This window comes from Dendrobates tinctorius, unplaced genomic scaffold, assembly GCF_039654945.1.
Source record: "Dendrobates tinctorius isolate UK_male_01 unplaced genomic scaffold, ASM3965494v1 ptg000003l, whole genome shotgun sequence".
NCBI lineage: Eukaryota > Metazoa > Chordata > Amphibia > Anura > Dendrobatidae > Dendrobates > Dendrobates tinctorius.
The window spans coordinates 101,264,147-101,287,968 of record NW_027361671.1 but is presented as its reverse complement, the minus strand read 5'-3'; the positions used below and the strand labels follow the sequence as shown (position 1 = coordinate 101,287,968).

The following is a 23,822-nucleotide window of genomic DNA, read 5'->3' as shown; positions in this document are numbered from 1 at the left end:
CCCTTAACTTTGGGCATTTGGGGACACTTAAAATAAAAGTGCTGGATGGCACTAAGTGCTGATCTAAGAGAAGACTATCATTATGCAGCTGACGACATAATATGCTATACGTGTATGGAGCCCATTGCAGGATCCCTCGAGGAACATTTCTAAAAAAAAGGCCACAAAGCAGGTATCAAGAACGCTCGTGGCATAAGTAAAAGAGTGATAGAAATAGTTTAAGGGGGAAAGGAAAATGTTAGGAAAAGATCATTATCCTGTAGATAAGCTTGGAAGTTATGCTGACAGACTGCAGTATAAAGCTGTCATGATTAAATAATCATATATATAATATATATTAGCTCTTTTGTGATCACAAAGGCACTTGAGATTAATAAGTCTCTTTGACCAGATGGGAACCTGACCTGTATAAGGCACTGATGTATGCTTACAGACAATGCTTAAAGGGGTTGTCCGATTTACAAACTTTTTTGTTTTCAAAAGGCAGCAAATGCTATACAGTAATCAAAAAAGGTATTCTCAGTGACTCCAAACTCCTTGTTTCCAGCGCAGGTAGCTCTGGGTGGTCTCCTCCAGGACAGGAAGCAATGACGTCTTTTCCCAGACACTTGATATAATGGTTGGGCACTACCAGTTCAGTGTGGGTGCTACAGTGCTATTGGAAATTCACCCAAATGTAGAAAAAAACTAAAAAACTATATACACCAAGAGATGCAATCAGAAAATGAAATTAAACTGAAATGAAACTTTACTGAAATGTCAGCTTAAAGCTCCAATATGTATAATGGCCAACGTTTCGGTCAACTGTGGGACCTTGATCACAGCCTGTCTGTATCAAGCTTATAATGCAGTGCTGACCATAAGTCCCTTGACTGCTGCAGTATGGCTTATTTTATTGTTTTATAAACCAAGAGATCCAGAACTAGTGGCACTCACCATCCATGAAATACTCTTTTTTCAAAACACCATTTAATAATGCATTGCTTGAGGGAATAAGGGGTGCGTGCTGATGACAGTCGTTTCACACTGTGTCTACCGCTTCTACAGGTCTGAAGCCCAAGACACAGTGTGAATTGGCCATAGTCAGCGCGCCCCACTTATTGCCTCATGCAATGCATTTTTCAACGGTGTTTTGAAAATAAAGTATTTTATGGATGGTGAGTGCCGCTAGTTCTGGATCTCTTGGATGTCATATGTTCTTGCACAATAAGTAGAGCACCACGGCATCCTCGAGCAAGAGAGTGAGTCCATTAATTCAACAAGTTTTCTTAGTCTGTATTTCAAGCTCTTTTTTCTTATTTAAGCATGGACTGTTTTATTGTTTTTTAACACTCACTGCCTTTTGAAAAACATTTCTGTGAGTCAGGTAACCCCTTTTAAAGGCTTTCTAAACTTTTCCATGAATTGAGCACATTTAGTGGTCAGTCCTGAACTCTAACTAGATAAGGCTATATAACAAAAGGTATTGCTGATCCTCAATAAATGGCTGTAGGTGGAAATTCTTTAGTCATTTGCGAATTTGCTTGTGAATGTGGGGACATAATTCAAGTAAATAATCTCATGATCCAAGCTGAACTTTGCACATTTAATGCTTTATCAAATTATCCATTTTTTTTAATCACTGGTCTACTATAGTAGATTGAGCATGTGAAATTGTACTAGTGTCACTGAAGTCCTAGTTTAGGGCTCCTAGGATATACAAAATGAAATGCTACACTGGAGCTACGGCTACACTAGTGTATATATTACACAAAGACTGATCCCTTCTTCTGAAAAGATGGACGTGTACTCTGTACAATAACATGGTTTCTATGTACTGAAAGGTAGTTGGGGCTACATTTTCTTAGTCACCCCATAGGGAAACAATAGTATGGGCTATTTAGTTGCAATGTTACATAGCTACCTAGATAGTGATATAGTGAATGCTAGCATTTTTGTGTTACAAACAACACTGACCCAACTCTTGTAAATAATACTGTAGGCCCAACGTTAAGTGCTACCTGAAACTAGCTTGTCAATCTCTGCAAAGGGATAAAGATGGACGGTCTTGGTCGATAATGCATGTAACACAGAAGAGGACAGCTACTCCGCACGTCTCTAGGAACTGAAACAGTTCACTTTTACACGACTGCCATTTGTAAACAGTAACATGAAATCTAACTGATAAGTTGCTTACAGCTTAACCCTTCACTGCACCCTAAATTGGCACATACCAGGCAGGAGAAAGCGGGGCCCTTTAACAGGCCTAATACAATAACACCCAAAGGGGATGTACAACTTTACTCATCCCTGCAATATAAAGAAATAATACACAATAAAAAAGACAGATTACATTCTTGGCTGATCAGCATGTGTTAAGGCTTTTGTGATTGTAGGAAGGTAAACGTGTCAGTTCAGTATTTACAGCACACGGCCGCACTGTCATAGAGGCGTGTAAGGATTGTCTATTGCGCGTATATGGCCCCTTGAGGCAGAGTCCATCTCGTAGTCAGATTCCCTTTGACTGCTCGACTGCGCCCTCACGGACTCACTGCGTAGAAAGTTGCGTTCCAGCTCTTCTGGAGGGGGGACTAAGTGGAAAATCTGCTCAGAATAGGATCCAGGTAGCATGTCATCCGCATAGGGGTTTCGCTGCAGGTTTGGTTGATGGAAGTGGGTAACACTGCATTCCAAACTTGATCTCTGGATTGGCAGTGGGAACAGTAATGGACTGACGGCGGGGCTCTGGTCTGTAGAATAGAAACAAAATTATTCATCAAACTTGAAAAATTGTGTGTATTAAAAACTATATGGATCGGAATTCCATGAATAAAAACGCTGCCAGATGATTAAAACTTTTTTTTTTGTTAATTCTATAGTGTTTCTATAGTGATATATAACAAATCAACAACTGAATATTAAAGAGAACCTTTCATGAAATTTTCATGCTGGACTAGACACTGGTTGTAATAGTAGCTGCAGAGCGGAATAAAATGTTTGTTTTTGTTTTATTCATTATTTCACCTCTCCTTTGCACACATATTAGCAATCAAAATATTTGCCACCTAATGAGTCAACCTTTGTTAAGTCCAAATGGATGTTGTCAGATATTTTTTTTGCTGGGGCCGTGTACTTCTTCTCCCTCTATGATGATGACCAATCATAAGAAGGCACCACACAGCAGAAAAAGAACACACCTCACCATAGCTCAGTGGGTGAGATGTAAGAATACAGCTATGATCTCCTCCTTCTTTAACACATTGATCGCTGAAGTTATTATTGCCCTCCAATCAGCTACTATCTGCTGAAGACATTACTGAGACGCTAAGGGAAAGTCCCTACGACGCTAATATTCATATAATGCCGTATAATTTTGATTAATTGGGGTACGTATATATTAGTAGGCAGCGCTGAAAGAATAAACTCAGCTACTGATATATAAGTGGGCAGTGGCCAGATCATTTAGGGTACAGAGGCTGCCATAGTTCACAGCATTGCAATGTACTACTTATACAAGACAATGCACTGCCGAGAACGATGATCTTTTACACTGCGCAAGAGATCATTTCACCCGAATACTGAATGTTTTGCTCATTGATCGGGTGATCTGCAACCTGTTTACACTAAAACATTATAGTGAAACGACCGTTCTTAAGAATGCTCATTCATGATTATCTTTCTGTGTAGATACACCCTTACAGAGGTTATTAATAGTGAAATGGCTGTTCCTACCAATGCTTCAACCTGAGTTTCAGTTTGTCAAAATGGGCCTTTGCTCATGGTCTGTACCACACAATAAAATTTAGTTCATAATGGTGACGTGCTGTGAATGATGATCATACTATGTGAAGGTTTTGTGTAAATCTTGAGCTTAGCCATTCTAAGTAGAATAACGATAATGGCATAAGCTTAGCAGCCTCTTGCCTGGAAGTGGCAGCAGAGGTAATGAATGACCTGTGTAAATGGCTAAACATGCAATTTATTTTGAAATCACATAGACTCTACATTTTGCATTCTCTGACTGCATAGTGTGTGTAGTATATGTTAGTGAAAGGTTTAGCTTCACTCTAATGAAATGGATAACTGAGAAACATCTGAGGCTGCTATCAATGAATCAATTCAGTTCTGAAATGAAAACTTGAACAGCGAGTTCTGAGCGAGGCGCAGCTGCACACTAAATAAAACCTCTCTTCTGTCGGGAGAACCTGTAAGATTTGCTTTGGTTTCATTGTAAATATATTTAGTTCAATATTTAAAATACCTATTACTTTAGGCATTAGTGATACAACAATGTACTTTTAGTATACTGACAAGTAACAAAAGCATAGTAAAGTAAGACACGAGTTCCAATTTAATATTAAAGAGTGGTACGTGAGTTTGAAATAAAAAAGGAAAACAAAATGTTCTGAAATAACAAAAAAATCATCTTCTGATCCACTGGATTTTCTGTTTTTTCCCCAATGGTCTATGGTTGCAGGCTGCCAGTGATGGTGTTCCATACCAGCACAAGACCTCTGCAGTCAATCACTGTCCTTAGTGGTCATGTAATAATAATAATACATTTTATTTCTATAGCGCCGACTTATTCCGCAGAACTTTACATTTCGGAGGGGACTTGTACAGACGGTAGACATTACAGCATAACAATAATCACATAGATCATAACAGATACCAAGAGGAATGAGGGCCCTGCTCGCAAGCTTACAGTCTATGAGGAAAGAGGTAGACACGAAAGGTGGGTGGTAACAGTTGCCCTGATTGTATGGACCAGCCATAATGTTAAGTGTGTAACAGTACAGACACAGAGGGCTAATGGATGCACAAAGCATGTGGGAACATGATTCGGGGAACCTGGTTATGGTAAAACTTTTGGCTGTGCCACACAGGGATAGATTAGGTTAATGTGTTGAGGCGGTAGGCCAGTCTGAATAAATGCGTTTTCAGGGCACGCTTAAAATTGTGGGGATTGGGGACTAATCGTATTGACCTGGGAAGTGCATTCCAAAGAATTGGCGCAGCACGTGTAAAGTCTTGGAGACGGGAGTGGGAGGTTCTGATTATTGAGGATGCTAACCTTAGGTCATCAGCAGAACGGAGGGCGCGGGTAGGATGGTATACTGAAGCAAGGGAGGAGATGTAGGGTGGTGCTGAGCCATGGAGGGCTTTGTGGGTGAGGGTAATAAGTTTATACTGAATTCTGGAGTGGATGGGTAGCCAGTGTAATGACTGGCACAAGGTAGAGGCATCGGTGTAATGATTGGTGAGGAATATGATCCTGGCTGCAGCATTCAAGACAGATTGGAGAGGGGAGAGTTTGGTAGGAGGGAGACCGATTAGAAGAGAGTTACAATAGTCGAGACGAGAATGAATAAGAGAAACAGTAAGAGTTTTTGCAAAAGTCAAAAGTAAGAAAAGGTCGAATTCTTTAAGGTGCAGATGACAAGAGCGAGCCAGTGATCGAATGTGGGGGGCGAAGGAAAGCTCGGAGTCAAGTATGACCCCAAGACAGTGGGCATGTTGCTGGGGCGTAATAGTGGAACCACACACAGAAATGGCAATGTCGGGTTTAGGTACATTTGTAGAGGGAGGAAACACAAGGAGTTCAGTCTTTGACAGGTTCAGTTTCAGATATAGTGAGGACATGATGTTAGACACAGCGTTTAGACAATCGCCGGTGTTTTCTAGAAAGGCTGGCGTGATGTCAGGAGAAGAAGCGTATAATTGGGTGTCATCAGCATAGAGATGGTATTGGAAACCAAATCTACTGATTGTTTGACCAATAGGGGCAGTGTACAAGGAGAAGAGGAGGGGGCCTAGAACCGATCCTTGAGGAGCCCCAACAGTAAGAGGAAGGTGAGAGGAGGAGGAGCCAGCAAAAGATACAGTAAAGGAGCGGTCAGAGAGATAGGAGAACCAGGAGAACGGTGTCCTTGAGGCCAATGGAATGGAGCATAGTGAGGAGGAGCTGATGATCCACAGTGTCGAATGCTGCAAAGAGATCCAAGAGAATTAGCATGGAGTAATGACCATTTGATTTAGCTGTTAGTAGATCATTAGAGACTTTAGTGAGGGCAGTTTCAGTAGAGTGTAAAGAGCGGAAACCGGATTGGAGAGGGTCGAGAAGAGAGTTATCAAAGAGATAGCGGATAAGACGGGAGTGGACTAGGCGTTCCAGGAGTTTAGAGATGAAGGGAAGATTAGAGACAGATCTATAGTTAGCGGCACAGTTTTGGTCGAGGGATGGTTTTTTAAGTAGTGGATGTATGATGGCATGTTAAATGAGGGAAAGATACCAGAAGAGAGAGAGAGATTAAATATTTTAGTTAGGTGAGGGGTGACAGCAGGGGAAAGGGACTGGAGGAGATGTGATGGAAATGGGTCACTGGTGCAAGTGGTTGGGCGAGAAGATGCAAGGAGCCTGCTTACTTCTTCTTCTGTGACTGGTTCAAAATTAGAGCGTGAGCTAGATGCAGTGGGGGAGGGAGGACAGTGCATGGTATGAGGTGATTGGGAGATACCATATTTATGTCCATCAGGAGTGCTCAAAGATGATGCCGGTAAGTAGTACAGCAAGATATTGTAGGCAAAAGGGAACAAAAACCTGCAGAGGATCCTTAGAACATCTGCTCTGGAAAGGAGGCCCCAATTCATTGATGAGGGGGCGTGTTGAGTTATATGCCGCAGATTCATTGAGACGCATGCCTCTTAATGAACCAGCAGCATCTGACAATTGGCGTGCTCATTGCCACAAATCTTACTGCTGTCAATGACTGTAGTGAGAATTCAGGTGTAAAGATCACCATAGTCAGTCATGAGTTAGACGAGCCATGGCACATCTCGGTCATGCCCCAGGCCACCAATTTTAATGGAGCTGGGAGAACCTGGGGTGAAAATGACAAAAGTTGTAAAATTTTTGCGCAACTCAGGGTTACACAAAAATTTTGAATCTTTCCAAAGCGATTTACGACAATTCTGGTTTAATTGTTTTAATGAATCAGGGCCATAGTGTTTTTTTCTTTATTTTTTTCCTATATATTCAGAACAATTTTACTATTAAATCTGCACATCTTTATAAATATCTCACCTAAGTAATTGGCAATCAGTCACATTCTGCCTGGGCTATTTTAAACAAATATACAAGATATGTATATTTAATTTGACTCTTTTAGAAAATGCTCTGTTAAACAGCTTTTATACAAAGCATTAATGGATTAAAGCTATAAGCTGAAATTTCTTACAAATAATAATTTGAGTAGCACTTATAGTTCTGTTCATCCAGAGCATTTTGTGACTAATTTGTTCAGACAGCTAGGATTTCACATAAGAATATGGACTCATCATAAATCCTAGCCATACATGGGTTATATTTTTGAGATCTCGGAAACAGGCCAAACGCCTTCCAGGGTCTTGATGCATTCTAGCACCCCTGGGTGGAGAGTTAGGAAGAATGACTAGTAGAAGCCAGGTAGCCAAGCTGTGTTTGGTCTCAATGCTTAGACGGGGCCCCGGTCAGATCCGATGACGCCAAAACTGCCTCCCTAGGGCCATCCATTAAGGAGCTGCCAAAGGGAACGGGAGGGGACACAGGTTCAGCCCAGAGGGGAGTGACCCAAAGGGGTTAAATGCTTGTGTAAAGCATGTCCTGCTACTTTTTCTCTGGGGAGGTGGCAACAACACATTGTGTGGGGAGAAGTCAAGGAACAGAGGGGAGCACCAGCCTCCCATGTGGCAGCCCCTCCCCTGCAAGCCAGGACTTTCATCTGATTAGTAACTGACTCTTATATCCTGCATGCTCTATTCTACCACTATTGTATTTGCATATCTGACCATTTTATATGTATAACCATTGTGTATATTGTGTTTTGTCTAGTGTGCCCTTAAGGTGACTAAATACACTGTTCAAAAAAATAAAGGTAGCACTTAAACAACACAATGCAACTCAAGGTAAATCAAACTTCTGTGAAATCAACCTGTCCAGTTATGAAGCAACGCATGATTGTGAATCAATTTCTCCTGCTGATGTGGAAATGGAACAGACAACAAGTAGAAATGATAGGCAATTAGCAAGACACCCTCTATAAAGGAGTGGTTCTGCAGGTAGTGACCACAGACCATTTCTCTGAACTTTTCCTTTTTGGCTGTTGTTTTGGTCACTTTTGCATTTTATCATTGCTCTCAACCCTAGAGTTACAGTAGCATGAGGCAGAAGTTGCTCAGGAAGTACAGCTCATCCAGGATGGTACATCAATGCGAGCTGTGGCAAGAAGGGTAGTTGTGTCTGTCAGCACGGTGTCCAGCGCATGGAGCAGATACGAGGAGACAGGTCAGTACACCAGGAGAAGTGGAGGGGGCAGTAGGAGGGGGAACAACCCAGCAGCAGGACCGCTACCTCCTTTGTGCAAAGAGGATCAGGAAGAGCAGTGTCAGAGCCCTGCAATATGACCTCCAGCAGGCCACTAGCATGCGTCTGCTTTAAACTGTCAGAAACAGACTACATGAGGGTGGTATGAGAACCAATATCCACAAGTGGGTGTTGTGCTTACAGCCCAACACCGTGCAGGGCGATTGGCATTTGCCAGAGAACACCAAGATTAGCACATTCGACATTGGCGTCCTGTGCTTTTCACAGATGAGAGCAGGTTCACACTGAACACATGTGTCAGTCTAGAGACGCAGTGGAGAATGTTCTGCTTTCTGCAACATCCTCCAGCATGATCGGTTTGGTAGTGGGTCAGTAATGGTATGAGAAAGAATTTGTTTGGAGGGCTGCACATCCCTCCATGTGCTAGTCAGAGGAACCCTGACTGCCATTAGGTACTGGGATGGGATTCTCAGACCCATTGTGAGACGATATGGAGGCGACTTGGGTCCTGGGTTCATTCTGCATTCTGACGTGCTTCAGCAGTTCCTGCATGATGAAGGCATTGATGCTATTGACTGGCCTGCCCGTTCCCCAGACCTGAAACCAGTCAAGCACATCTAGGACATCATGTCCTGTTCCATCCACCAACGCCACATTGCACCACAGACTGTCCAAGAGATGACTGATGCTTTAATTCAGGTATGCCTAAGTGTTGTAGGAAGGTCATACAGGCACGTGGAGGCCACACACACTACTGAGCATCATTTCCTTGTCTTGATGCATTTCCACTGAAGTTTGATCAGCCTGTAATTTGATTTTGTACTTTGATTTTGAGTATCATTCCAAATCCAGACCTCCATGGTATATTACCGTATATACGTGAATATAAGCCAAGATTTTCAGCCCATTTTTTTGGGCTGAAAGTCCCCCTCTCGGCTTATATTCGAGTCATAAACACCGGGGGGTTGGAGGTGTCAGGTCATACTTACCCTTCCTGGCGCTGTCTCTTGAGCCCCCAGCTTCTCCGCGCTCTCTCTTCCTGCCTTCAGTGGTCACGTGGTACCGCTCATTAAAACTCATGAATATGCGCATATTCATGAGTTTTAATGAGCGGTAACACAGACCGTAGAAAGCAGGAAGAGAGAGCGCGGAGAAGCTGGGGGCTCAAGAGACAGCGTCAGGACGGGTAAGAATAGCGATACTCACCTGTCCTGCGTCCATGGCTGCTTGCTGCTGTCTGTCATCGGTCAGTGACTTCAGACAGCAGAGGGCGCGGTGGCGTGATTAGTGCGCGCCGCACCCCCTGCAGTCTGAACGTCACTGACCGATGACGTAGCAGATAGCGGTGAGCAGCCATGGACGCAGGACAGGTGAGTATCTGACACCCAGGGACGGAGAGGTGAGTATGTCATTTTTTTTATTTTTACTTGCAGCAGCAGCGGCAGCAGATGGGGGAATAATCTAAGGAGCTTCTTATGGGGTCAGCATAAGGGGAAATAATCTAAGGAGCTTCTTATGGGGTCAGCATAAGGGGGAATAATCTATGGAGCTTCTTATGGGGGCAGCATATGGGGGAACAATCTATGAAGCTTCTTATGGGGGCAGCATATGGTGGAAGAATCTATGGAGCTTCTTCTGGGGACACCATATGGGGGAATAATCTATGGAGCATTTCCCAACCTAGGCTTATACTCGAGTCAATACGTTTTCCCAGTTTTTTGTGGCAAAATTAGGGGGGTCGGCTTATACTCGGATCGGCTTATATTCGAGTATATACGGTAATTTTGATTTACATTGATCATTTTTATGTTTTATTGCTCTCAATGCATTCCACTGTCTAATAAATAAACATTTGCAACTTGAATGTTTCATTCCGTGATATCTAGGATGCGGTATTTTAGTGCCCCCTTTAGTTTTTTGAGCAGTGTATATAATTTAACCTTGGGTTGCTTATTTAACTTGATTCACGAATCCACTTGTTTGTGATCTCGACTCTTTCCAAGCTACCAGGGCTGGTTTCTAACGGCCCGGGCTTATATCTAACAGGCGCTGTTTCACTGGTGCTAGTGAAAAGGGCCTCTCAGCCTGTCAGGGTTGTGAGTGAGTGTAGTGCCACATCAGTGACTGCATGGCTCACATTCTCTCACTCCCCGTGCCTTCCTGGGACCATGTCAACAGTTGGTGTTTGGGTAAAGCTGTGCCATGCTGACCTTACATGTGCCCATGGGGTGTCAAAGTCTTGTTGGTGCAAGTGAGGATAGTGTACCATGTGATCCTTCAGACAAAATAGTGACGTCAGGCCCAATGCAAAAAATGAACTAATTGAATTAAACATTTTTTTTCCATAGCGCCAGGAATTAAATGTCTACTGTTCCCTGCAGCAGGGTAGCAAAATGAATCAGTTTCGGAATCATCTGTAAATAACACAGGACGTCACATAGACCTCATTCTCCACCTTCATGACATATCTAAAGACACTCTCTCTCTGTTCCTCTGCCAAAAAGCTACACATTTGGCTGGTGGAAGCATATGGAGACAATTAAACCATTTTACTTAGTGTGGACAGTCATATGAGCTGTGTGTACTGTACACATTGTGTTGATGAGTAAACAATCCCACATTAATAACAGAGAGGAGCGCACTTTTACCTTGTGAATGAAATGCTGACACTATATAACTAGACAACTTCACGTCTCCGGCAGCTCCACACTCTAGTGGTATTGGGTGCAAACGGAAGTAGTGAAGCATTTCGATTACAGACAGGAAACGGAGGTGTTGGACCCGGCACTGACCTCTTTCTGTCAATGTGAGTCGCAGGTGCTAGAAAAAATAAGACAATGTTAAAGTCTTCTAGATTGAATAACAGTGTGTTAGGCTAGTTTCACATAAGCGTTTTTTAGCGCTGCACTTCGCGCGCAATAGACACGCATGCAAAAAACGCATCATGCGTTTTGCATGTGTTTGCGTTTTTTAGGCGCATGAGTTTTAACCAGTTTCTAGCCATGATAACTCTTAAAACGCATGCGATTTCAAATGCAGGCATGCGCATGTCCATGTGTACGCCTGCGTTCCCATAGACTGTAATGTTATTTTTGCGCATTCCGTGCGCATGCGCTTTTTTGACGCCGTTGGACGGACCCAAAAATACAACAGGTTGCATCGGGCGTGCCTAGGCGCACACCACAAAAAACGCATGCGCGCGTAAACGCATACGAACACGTGCAAACGCAAGACCATGGGCCCGCCATGTTAAACATATGGATGCGCACGATGCGCTGCTCTAAAAAACGCTAATGTGAAACCAGCCTTATTTTCATGAAATTACTTAAGGACCAACATTTTTGCATGAAAAGTGTCCTATAAAAACACATACATTAATTGTGTTAAAACAGCAGAGCATAAGAAAATTCCTTAAACCCTTTCTGTCATGTGACGTACTATCCCGTCCATGTGCCCTGGGACTTAAATCCCAGGGACGGGATAGTACGTCACAGCGATCAGCGGCGCCCACGTGGTAAGCGCCGCTGATCGCTGCCGGGTGGTCACGGACCGCCCCCGACACGTTAACCCCTTGCACACCGCGATCAAACACGATCGCGGTGTACCGGAGGTTAAAGGGAAGCATCGGCAGGGAGGGGGCTCCCTCCGTGCTTCCCTGAGCCCCCCACAGCAGCGCAATGTGCAGCGCTGCTGCGGGGGGCTCCATCCCTGCAGGTCCCCGAATCCAAGATGGCGACGGGGACCTTCGGGGGCCTGTAGGGAGCTTACTTCCTCAGTGCCTGCAAAGCGCAAGCAAGGAGGAAGCCTTGTGCAGTGCCTGTGACAGATCGCTGATCTGTCACAGTGATCTGTGATGTGACAGATCAGCGATCTGTCACAGGACTGTGATATCCCACCAGGGACAATGTAATAAAGTAAAAAAAAAAAAAATGTAAAAATAATTTTTTAAAAATCGCTAAATAGATTAAAAAAAAAAAAAAAAAAAAAAATTCCCTAATAAATTCATTTTTTGGAAATAAAAAAAACAATAAAAGTACTCATATTTGGTATTGCCGCGTCCGCAACGACCCGCCCTATAAAACTGTGCCATTAGTTAACCCCTTTAGCGAACCCCTTAAAAAATAAAAATAAAAAACGAAGCAAAAAATAATGATTTATTCTCATACCACCGAACAAAAAGTGCAATAACGCGCGATCAAAAAGACGCATATAAATATGCATGGTACCGCTGAAAACGTCATCTTGTCCCGCAAAAAACGAGCCACCATACAGCGTCATCAGTGAAAACAAAAAAAAGTTATAGCTCGCAGAATACAGCAATGCAAAAATAATTATTTTTTTATATAAAATTGTTTTCATTCCATAAAAGCGCCAAAACATAAAAAAAAGACCTAAATGCGGTATCGCTGTAACCGTACTGACCCGAAGAATAAAAGGGCTTTATCAATTTTACCGCACGCGGAACGGTGTAACCGCACTCCCCCAAAAGAAATTCATGAAACGCTGGTTTTTGTTCATTCTGCGTCCCAAAAATCGGAATAAAAAGCGATCAAAAGATGTCACATGCCCGAGCATGATACCAATAAAAGCGTCAACTCGTCCCGCATAAAATAAGACCTCACATGACTCAGTGGGTCAAAATATGGAAAAATTATAGCTCTCAATATGTGGTGATGCAAAAACTAATTTTACAATAAAAAGCGTCTTTTAGCGTGTGACAGCTGCCAAACATAAAAACCGCCATAAATAGTAAATCAAACCCCCCGTTATCCCCCCCTTAGTTAGGGAAAAATAATAAAATTAAAAAAATGTATTTCCATTTTCCCATTAGGGCTAGGGTTAGGGCTGAGATTAGCGTTAGGGGTGTGTTGGGGTTAGGGTTGGAGCTAGAATTGGGGGGTTTCCACTGTTTGGACACATCAGGTGCTCTCCAAATGCAACATGGCGTCTGATCTCAATTCCAGCCAATTCTGCGTTGAAGAAGTCAAATGGTGCTCCTTCCCTTCCAAGCTCTGCCATGCGCCCAAACAGTGTTTTACCCCCACATATGGGGTATCAGCGTACTCAGGACAAATTGCAAAACAACTTCTGGGGTCCAATTTCTCCTGTTACCCTTAGGAAAATAAAAAATTGGGGGCAAAAATAACATTTTTGTGGAAAAAAATAATTTTGTAATTTTCACGCCCGGGCGTTATAAACTTCTGTGAAGCACTTGGGGGTTCAAAGTGCTCACCACACATCTAGATAAGTTCCTTAGGCGGTCTAGTTTCCAAAATGGTGTCACTTGTGGGGAGTTTCAATAGTTTAGGTACATCAGAGGCTCTCCAAACGCACATGACACCCGCAGAACATTCCATCAAAGTCTGCATTTCAAAACGTCACTACTTCCCTTCCGAGCCCCGACGTGTGCCCATACAGTAGTTTTCTCCCACATATGAGGTATCAGCGTACTCAGGACAAATTGGACAACAACTGTTGGGGTCCAATTTCTCCTGTTACCCTTGGGAAAATAAAAAAATTGGGGACTAAATGATCATGCTTGTGGAAAAAATACGATTTTTTTATTTTCATGCCCGGGCATTATAAACTTCTGTGAAGCCCTTGGGGGTTCAAAGTGCTCACCACACATCTAGATAAGTTCCTTAGGGGGTCTAGTTTCCAAAATGGTGTCACTTATAGTGGGTTTCCACTGTTTAGGCACATTCGGGGCTCTCCAAAGGCAACATGACACCCGCAGAGCATTCCATCAAAGTCTGCATTCCAAAACGTCACTACTTCCCTTCCGAGCCCCGACGTGTGCCCATACAATAGTTTTCTCCCACATTTGGTGTATCAGCGTACTCAGGACAAATTGGACAACAACTTTTGGGGTCCAATTTCTCCTGGTACCCTTGGGAAAATAAAAAAAATGGGGACTAAAAGATCATGTTTGTTGAAAAAATACGATTTTTTTATTTTCACGCCCGGCCGTTATAAACTTCTGTGAAGCACTGTGGGGCTCAAAGTGCTCACCACACATCTAGATAAGTTCCTTGGGGGGTCTAGTTTCCAAAATGGTGTCATTTGTGGGGGGTTTCCACTGTTTTGGTACATCAGGGGTTTTCCAATCGTGACATGGTGTCCGGTCTCAATTCCAGCCAAAAAAGTCAAATGGCGCTGCTTCCCTTCTGAGCTCTGCCATGCACCCAAATAGTCGTTTACTCCCACATGTGGGGTATCAGCGTACTCAGGACAAATTGCACAATAACTTTTAGGGTCCTGTTAACCTTGGGAAAATAAAAATTGGGGTGAAAAGATCATTTTTGTGGAAAAATATGATTTTTTAATTGCACCGCTGTACGTTATAAACTTCTGTAAAGCCCTTGTTGGTTCTCACCACATACCTAGATAAGTTCCTTGGGGGGGTCTAGTTTCCAAAATGGGGTTACTTGTGGGCGGTTTCCACTGTTTAGGTACATCAGGGGCTCTCCAAACGTGACATGGCGTCCGATCTGAATTCTAGCCAATTTTGCATTGAAAAAGTCAAATGGTGCTCCTTCCCTTCTGAGCTCTGCCATGCACCGAAACAGTGGTTCCCCCCACATATCAGGTATCAGCATACTCAGGACAAACTGCACAATAACTTTTGCAGTCCAACTTCTCCTGTTACCCTTGGTAAAATAAAAAAAACTGAACCTGAAGTATTTTTTTTGTGAAAAAAAGTTAAATATTCATTTTTTTTTAAATATTCAAAAAATTCCTGTGAAGCACCTGAAGGGTTAATAAACTTCTTGAAAGTGGTTTTGAGCACCTTAAGGGGTGCAGTTTTTAGAATGGTGTCACTTTTGGATATTTTCTATCATATAGACCCCTCAAAGTGGCTTCAAATGTGATGTGGTCCGTAAAAATAAAATGGTGTTGGAAAAATGAGAAATCGCTGTTCAACTTCTAACCCTTATAACTTACTAAGAAAAAAAAAATTTGGGTTCCAAAATTGTGCTGATGTAAAGTAAACATGTTAGGCCTGTTTCACACTTGCTTTTTTTTGCAGCGCGTTTTTCCCGCAAAAAAACGCATTGAAAAACGCATACAAAAGCATACAACTGCTGCGTTTTTTTCAAGCATTTTTATGAGCATGCATGAAAAAAACGCAGCGTTTTTATGCGTTTGTATGCGTTTTTAGTGCGTTTTTACCGCGTTTGCGTTTTTTTCCAACATTAGGTGGCCCCTCACACTAACCCAAACCATGACTTTACTAACCCTAACCCTGACCCTAACCCTTAACCAAACCATACTTAACCCTAACCCTGACTCTAACCCTAACCCTATCCCTGACCCTAACCCTTAACCAAACCATACTTAACCCTAACCCTGACCCTAACCCTAACCCTGACCCTAACCCTTAACCAAACCATACTTAACCCTAACCCTGACCCTAACCCTAACTCTAAACCCCCTTAACTAACCCTAACTCTAACCCAAACCCCTAAATTCCATGGTTAACAAAAAAAAACGCATGTGCAAAAAAACGCATACATAAGCATGCCAATGCGCACATATGCGCACCCATAGACTTATATTGGGTGTCTTGCTGTAAAAAAACGCATTGCGCGCGCATGCGTTTTTTTGAGGCAAATCGGACGCACAAAAAATGCAACAAGTTGCATTTTGTGCGCCCGAGCGCATACCGCAAAAAAACGCATGCGCGGTAAAACGCGTACAAACGCATGTGTATGCGCACATAAGCGCATCCCATGCAAAGTATAGGGAAAAAAACGCATGCGCTATTTAGCGCTAAATTACCGCGAAAAAAAACGCAAATGTGAAACCAGCCTTACTTATTAAGTTTTTTGTGTGCCGTATCTCTGTGATTTAAGGGCATAAAAATTAAAAGTTGGAAAATTGCGAAATTTTCTAAATTTTCGCCAAATTTCCATTTTTTTCACAAACGCAAGTTATATGAATGAAATTTTACCACTAGCATGAAGTACAGTATGCCACGAGAAAGCGTTCCAGAGTTATTACCTCATAAAGGGACAGTGGTCAGAATTGTAAAAATTGGCCCGGTCATGAACATGTAAACCACCCTTGGGGGTTAAGGGGTTAAAGGGGTTGTCCACCTTTATGGATGATTATTTTTTTTCTTACTTGAATGTATGTATTTTTGATTATAAATAATTTTTGTAATTGGGATTCAGTAACAATGTTGCACCATTTGCCAGCTGCAGCTTCTATGGTTCACTGTTTATTGGTGGCTGCAGAATGAGTAATATGAGAATCCTTAGGGTATGTGCACACGCTGTGGAATCTGCTGCGGATCCGCAGCGGTTTTGGTTCTGCGGATCTGCAGCAGATTTTGCTGCGTTGTACAGTACCTTTTATTTTCTATGTAAAAAAAAAACACAGTGCACATGCTGTGGATTTTTCCGCGGTTTACAATCCACAGCATGTCAATTCTTTAGTGCAGAAACGCTGCAGTTTCACACCTCATCCATTATGAGGTGTGAAACCGCAGGGCAAAACCGCAGATAAACCACAGGACTTTAGTCCTGCGGATTTATCTGCGGTTTTCACTTCAAAATCCGCACATCCAAAAAACTCCGTGTGCACGTAGCCTTAGGCTAAGTTCACACGTTGCGGAATTCCCGCGGAAGTTACCGCGAGAATTACGGAATTCCATTCTGCGGGAAAATCGCATTTTAAATTCCCGCGATTTTCCCGCGGAAAAACTAGCGTTTTGCAAGCGTAGTTAGCTTGCAGAATGCTAGAGTTTTCCAAGCGATCTGGAGCATCGCTTGGAGAACTGACTGACAGGTTGGTCACATGTTTGACTAGTGTGACCAACTTTTTACTATTGAGGCTGCCTATGCAGCATCAGTAGTATAAAGATCTAATGTTAAAAATAAAAAAAATAAAAAAATCGGGTTATATTCACCTTCCAACGTCCCGCGCAGCGTCCCCAGGCCTCCGCGATGCTTCAACAGGTCCCGTTCCCAGTGATGCATTGCAGCAATGACCTCTGATGACAGCATCGCGAGACGCGATGAGTCAGCAAAGGTCATCGCAATGCATTACTGGGAACGGGAGCTGCCGCGTGTATCGCTGAAGCCTGGGGACGCTGCCCGGGACGTCGGAAGATGAATATAACCTGATTTTTTTATTTTAATTCTATTTTTTACAGGGATATGATACCCAGAGCCCGGAGGACAGTCTCCTTTCCTTCGGACCGTGGGTACCATCCACAAATATTCTGCTTACTTTTCGCATGGTGGGCTGGAAAGTAAGCAGAACAATGCATTCCTATGTGGGCGGAATCGCTGCGATTTTGCAAATTAATGAGCATGCTGCAGATTTTTCCGCGATGCGATTCCGCTGCAGGAAATTCCGCAGCATTAGCACAACATTGCGGAATCCCATAGGAATGCATGGGATGCTGTTTTTTTTTGCATTTTCGCGGCAAAATCGCGAGGTAAAAAACGCCGCGAAAACGAGAAAAAACCTGAACGTGTGAACGCAGCCTTAGTGTACTTGTTCTGATGGTCCAATAGGAAATTTTGTTACACTTACAATATATCTCGTTTTTTATTTTTAGACCAAATGGCAAAACAGTTTTAATCCCTAAATATATGCATTTATGCAAAAAAATGAGACTGAGAATCCCTTTAATGTTTCTTCTATTACAAAACAGACCTTGAGATTAAACATTTGAAACCATAAGGAGCCATGTCAGTTATCACGTCAGGATAAATTTACACACACTGTGTTCCAAATTATTGTGCAAATTTTTCTCTGATTCTCCTAAATGGTAGATGGAAATGAGTGAGTATAATATTCACATCATCAACTGTTAAATGATAAATCACATTTTATTGGACAAACCACCCAATGATAAAAGTATTTTTTTCAAAACTAAAAAAACTCTGTTCCAAATTATTATGCACAACAGAATTTCCAAACATTTTCTAGGTTGTAAAGAACTGAAAATGGTCATTTGTTCAATTTGCAGCATTAAAAGGTCACATTAGCTGAAATCAATTTTTTTTTCAATCAAAAACATCTTAACAGGCCATGCTACATTTAAAGAGAACCTGTCACCACTTCTTTGGCCTACCAGCTAAAAATATCATTTAATTGAGTGTCAGCTATGCGTTCCACAACTAGTTCTGAAACCCCGACTCCCCAAGTATCACCCATAAAATCCTTTTTTATTTGTCCCGCGCTGTATGTTAATCTGTTCGGTCCGGTCCGATGGGAGTTGCCTCTGTTCCCTCACTCCACCCTCCTCGGCTTGCTGCATGCATTGTTCGCTGTGAAGATCGCAGATCGCGTACAGATTTCGCTCGTGCGGATTGAAATATGACCTCGCGCTTGCGCACTATGCTTTACCCAACTGAGGGCAAAGCCGAAAATCAGTAGTGCGCATGTGCTGGCATACGCAGTTGTTTCTTATGTCCCGGAAGTATTTCGCAGCCATGCGCACTACTGATTTTCGGCTTTGCCCTCAGTTGGGCAAAGCATACTGCGCATGTGTGAGGTCACATTTCAATGCGCAAGGGCGAAATCTGTACGCGATCTGCGATATTCACAGCGAAGAATGCGTACAGCAAGCCAAGGAGGGGTGGAGTGACGGAACAGAGGCAACGCCCATCGGACCAGACAGAACTGATTAACATACAGCGCCGGACAAATAAAAAAGGATTTTATGGGTGATACATGGGGAGTCAGGGGGTTTCAGAACTAGTTGTGGAACGCATAGCTGACACTCAATTAAATGATATTTTTAGCTGGTAGGCCAAAAAAGTGGTGACAGGTTCCCTTTAATATAGGACCCCTTCTTTGAGATCACCTTCACATTTCTTACATGCACTGAACTTGTGAGTTTTTGGACCGTTTCTGCTTGGATTTCTTTCCAGGAAGAAAGAATAGCCTCCCAGAGCTGCTGTTTTGATGTCAACTGCCTCCCACACTCAGATCTTTAGCTTGAGGATACAACGGTTCTCAATAGGGTGGAAGTCTGGGGAGGAAGGTGGCCATGCCATGAGTTTCTCACTTTTTATGCCCATAACAGCCAATTACTCAGAGGTATTCCTTGCAGTATGAGATAGTGCATTGTTATATGCAAGAAGATGAATTTTGTTACGGATTTCACAATTCTACTTTTTGTACCATGGAAGAGAGTGGTCACCCAGAAACTCTACATACTATGCTGAGGTTATTTTCACACCTTCAGGTAGCCTAAAGAGGCCTACCCGCTCTCAACCCACGATTCCTGCCCAAAACATGATTCCACTACCTCCTTGCTGACATTGTAGCCTTGTTGGGACATGATGACCAACCATCCACTGCTCCATCCATCTTGACCATACAGTGTTGCATGGCACTTATTAGTACACAATATTGTTTTAAAATTAGTCTTCATGTATCTCTGGGCCAGTGCAACTGTTTCTATAGTAGGATTATATACAACTGCAAGCCTCTGGTGAATCCTACACGTTGAACCTTCTGGGACACCAGAGTCACCAGCACCTTCTAATAATTGTTTTCTGCTTTGTAATGGTCATCCAGCTTCTGCTCTCTTAATCCAATGAATTTGTCTGACAGAAACCTTCGTCATTATGCCTTTATCTGCACGAACCTGTCTATACTCTGTATAAGCCACAGATCTCTTCATAGTATGATGATCACACTTAAGTTTTCCTTTTTGTTACCCATAATGAGTGAAACCTGTGGCCTACTTAATAATGTGGAACGTCCTTCTTAAGTCGTTTTCTTTAAATTGGGCTCACCAGGTAAATTAACTATCACATGTGTTTGAGCTTAACATCAGTGATACAACAAGCCCTGATACACAATACCATCCATGAATTTATTTGAAAAACTAAAAATTAAATCTTTATGACACTTAAATCGAATTTACATAATATGGATGCATGTTGCATACAGTGCTTGAAGGATTGTGAAAGCATATTTTTGCATATATTTGACCTAAAACTATTTTTAGTTCCACACAAGTCCTAAAAGTAAATAAAGAGAACCAAATCAAACAAAATGATTAGACTTTGTCATTATTATAATTAGGAAAAAGGATCCAATATAACATGTCTGTGCGCATCAAAATTATGTGACCTTTTGCATTCAGTACTTGCTGTGACCTTCTTGTGCAACAGTAACTGCATCTAAAAGTTTCTGGTAATTGTTGATTAGTCCTGCACATCGGCTTGGAGAAATTTTAGCCCATTCCCCTCTACAAAACAGCTTCAATTCTGTTATGTTGGTGGGCTTTCTCCTATGAGCTGCTCACCTCAGGTCCTTCCACAACATTTCTATAGGACTATTGTCAGTACTTTGACTTGACTGTTACAAAACTTTAACTTTATTCTTCTTTAACCATTCTTTTGCAGAATGACTTGTGTGCTTTGGATTGTTGTCTTGCTGCATGACCCACAGTCTCTTGAGATTCAGCTCATGGACAGATGTCCTGATATTTTCCTTAGTCCATTAATGATGGCAAGCTGTTCTGGCCAAGGTGCCGCAAACTGCAGATGACACAAATATTCTTTTTGGAGAGCAGTGGCATTCTCCTTGCAATATTGGCATGCACACCATTGTGGTTCAGTGTCCTCCTAATGGTGGAATCTTAAACAATAATATAAGCCAGTGTGAGTGAGAGAGGCCTTTAATTGCTTAGAGGCAACCTTGAGCACCTCTGTAACCTCATAGTCTATGAAATGCCTTCCTTTTGGAGTGATCTTTATTGGTCAGTCACTCCTTTGGAGGGTAAAAATGGTCTTGAATTTCCTCTATTTGTACACAATCTGTCTGATTATATATACGTTGGTGGAGTACAAACTCTTTAGAGATGGTTTTGAAATCTTTTCCACCGTAATTAACATCATCAACTCTTCTTCTCAGGTACTCAGAATTCACATTTGTTAGGGCCATGATACACTTCTAGAAACATGTTAGAGATCAAAAGCAGGTTAAAGATATATATATATATATATATATATATATATATATATATATATACACACACACATACATATACAGTATGCACATGTACAGTATGCACATATATACATGTATATAATGATACTCGGATGTCTTATATTGTAGATATACTTTGGATGTGGAAATATTTCCCAGGTACAGAGAAAACCAATCAGCAATACATTACAACCACCAGAGAATGAAAACTGAAGAAATTGGTCAATATGGGATGTAGTCAGAAATTAGGTAAACTTTATTAATCAAGCAGTTGGTGTGGAGCAATCATACAATGAGATGAGAATCAGTGCACATCCAGATAAAACAATGGTGTGAATAAATTTAAAACATAGTATAATAAAAAAAGAACTGCGTGTTGTATAATAGAATCCACATACAAATACAAAGATAATATAACATGGTAACACCAGAATATCACAGACCAGAAAAAATTAATCATCAACTAAGTTTTACATATTTTTTTACTACATCCTAAATTGACCTATTTCTTCGGTTTCTTTCTCTGTTGGTTCCACAAACGTGTTGTGATCATTAGACTTTGATAGATCCCTGAATTTAAATAAAACAGGTCAACCACTAACACATGATTGTCATCCCATTGACTGAAAACACCAAACTAATTTTTATCTTCAAGTTTTCTGCTAATCCTCAAGGTGCACAGACGTTTGCCACTCACAGACATGTGATATTGGATCATTGTCCTCATTAAAAAATAGCAAAATGTAATAGTTTTGACTAACTTGATTTATGAGGTTTTCTTTACCTACTTTTAGAACTGTGTACATCTCATGCAGTTGAAGTAAAATTTATAGAGAAATATGGAAAATTCAGAAGGTTTCACAAACCTTCAAGCACTACTGTGTATGTATGTGCATATGAATACACCCCATTAATGAAATGTGCAACTGGAATATGCTAACAATGTTCAGAAATGTGATTACAGCTGGAGATGACTCATTTATTTCTATGCTTCTCGACAATGAAATTGCAATAAACAATTGTCATGGAATTATGGAACTCAGAGGATGAAAAAACATGTTTTTGATATGTAAACGATGAAAAAAATGAAAACAAAATTTTCAAAACATCTCAATTTATTCAGTGTTGTGTATGAGTGCTATACCCAGAAATACACGCACTTGCATGCCTTGCTATTAATGAGGTTATCTGAGGAAAGTACTGCCAAGCTGAATGCAATTGTGCATGCAAATCATCAAAATGCACTGCTGGCAGCTCCCTGTGCAATTGCCAACCAATTATGTCCCAGAATAGGAGACAATCTGGAGAAGCTGCAGATCATGGTAGTACGTGTAGATCACACAGGCTGCTCAAAGTAGCACTAGCAGCATGCAACCTGCCACTGTCATGTTGAAAGATGGTTCCTGGGACACTTTAATTTAGGAACAATCTCTTAAAGGTCTCTTTGTGGCGTTGACCATGTGGTCTTCACACCAACCTATGGCTATCATTGCGTCCAAGACAAATCAAGACTCAACACTGAAGAAGACAGGCCTCCATTTCAGCCTCCATTGCTGTTTTGCTCTCCAGCATCATAGCCTTTGAGAGTGGTAGTATGAAGTCAAAGAAATATACGTGCTGGATGTCTGGCTTATAGCACAATGTCGTGCAAACGCCTTCTGATGGTGTAGATGCTGCTTGATACTTTAACCCCTTTTTGACCTATGACGTGTAGGCATGTCATAGTTCGCCTCCCACATGTTTTCCAACACATAACAACTGATTACAACAGCTGACACGTGCCCCTAACAGCCACGGGTGGAATTGCGATCAAACTCCAACAGCGGCATTTAACATGAGATAATTGACACGGCACTTCTGGATACAAAGGTGCACAAGTAAGATCTAAAACCGAAGCCTTCACGAGGGAACAACACATCAGTCCTATTTCTGTGATTATGCTGTTGGGTGACATAAAGTACGATAATTAGACCCATCTAGTCTTAGATGCACTAACAGGTCGGCGTTATATGGATTTGATCGTGGAACCAGTGGTACGGCCATTCCTCCAAATGCCTCAGGATCTGTTTTTCAATACGACTCCAGACGGCATGTTGCCTGTGCTACTGTGAGCAGCCTAAACTTGCTACCATGGCCTGCAGTATTTCTGAACTTGTCTCCCATCGAGCACATTTGGGATATCATTGGTCGTCATTGCAAAGGTAGCTGCCAGCAGCGGATCTTGGTGATTTGTGTACCTAAGTGCATTTAGCTTTAGAAATGAGCGGATTGATTTGTGGTACTCTGCTCCAGCGTCCAGGTCACTGATACCTGGCCGCTAGACAGGAGTCCCATCAATCGTTTCGCTTATCTCTATTTAACGTGGCAGAATATTCCTCAGACAACCATTAATAACCTCACTGATGGCATGCCACGGTGTAAGTGCGTGTATTTCCGTATATGGCGCTCATCCTCGATAATGGGTAAGTCGAGATGCTTTGAAAGATTTGTTTCAATTTTTTTATCATTTCATTAT

The 23,822-nt window shown here is 42.0% G+C and overlaps 1 protein-coding gene across 2 annotated transcripts in view; it reads right to left on the bottom strand.

Moving 5' to 3' along the window:
• Positions 1-1,571: 1,571 nt before the first annotated feature.
• Positions 1,572-23,822, bottom strand: part of SH2B3 (SH2B adaptor protein 3) — a 269,281-nt gene continuing 247,030 nt past the window's right edge. For both annotated transcript variants that reach the window (XM_073564202.1, XM_073564279.1), the window contains exons 8-9: positions 10,990-11,161; positions 1,572-2,729 (exon numbers count right to left, since the gene is read on the bottom strand). In XM_073564202.1, coding sequence (XP_073420303.1) covers positions 2,422-2,729; positions 10,990-11,161 — 480 coding nt within the window. In that variant the 3' untranslated portion in view covers positions 1,572-2,421. The remainder of the gene's footprint in view (positions 2,730-10,989; positions 11,162-23,822) is intronic.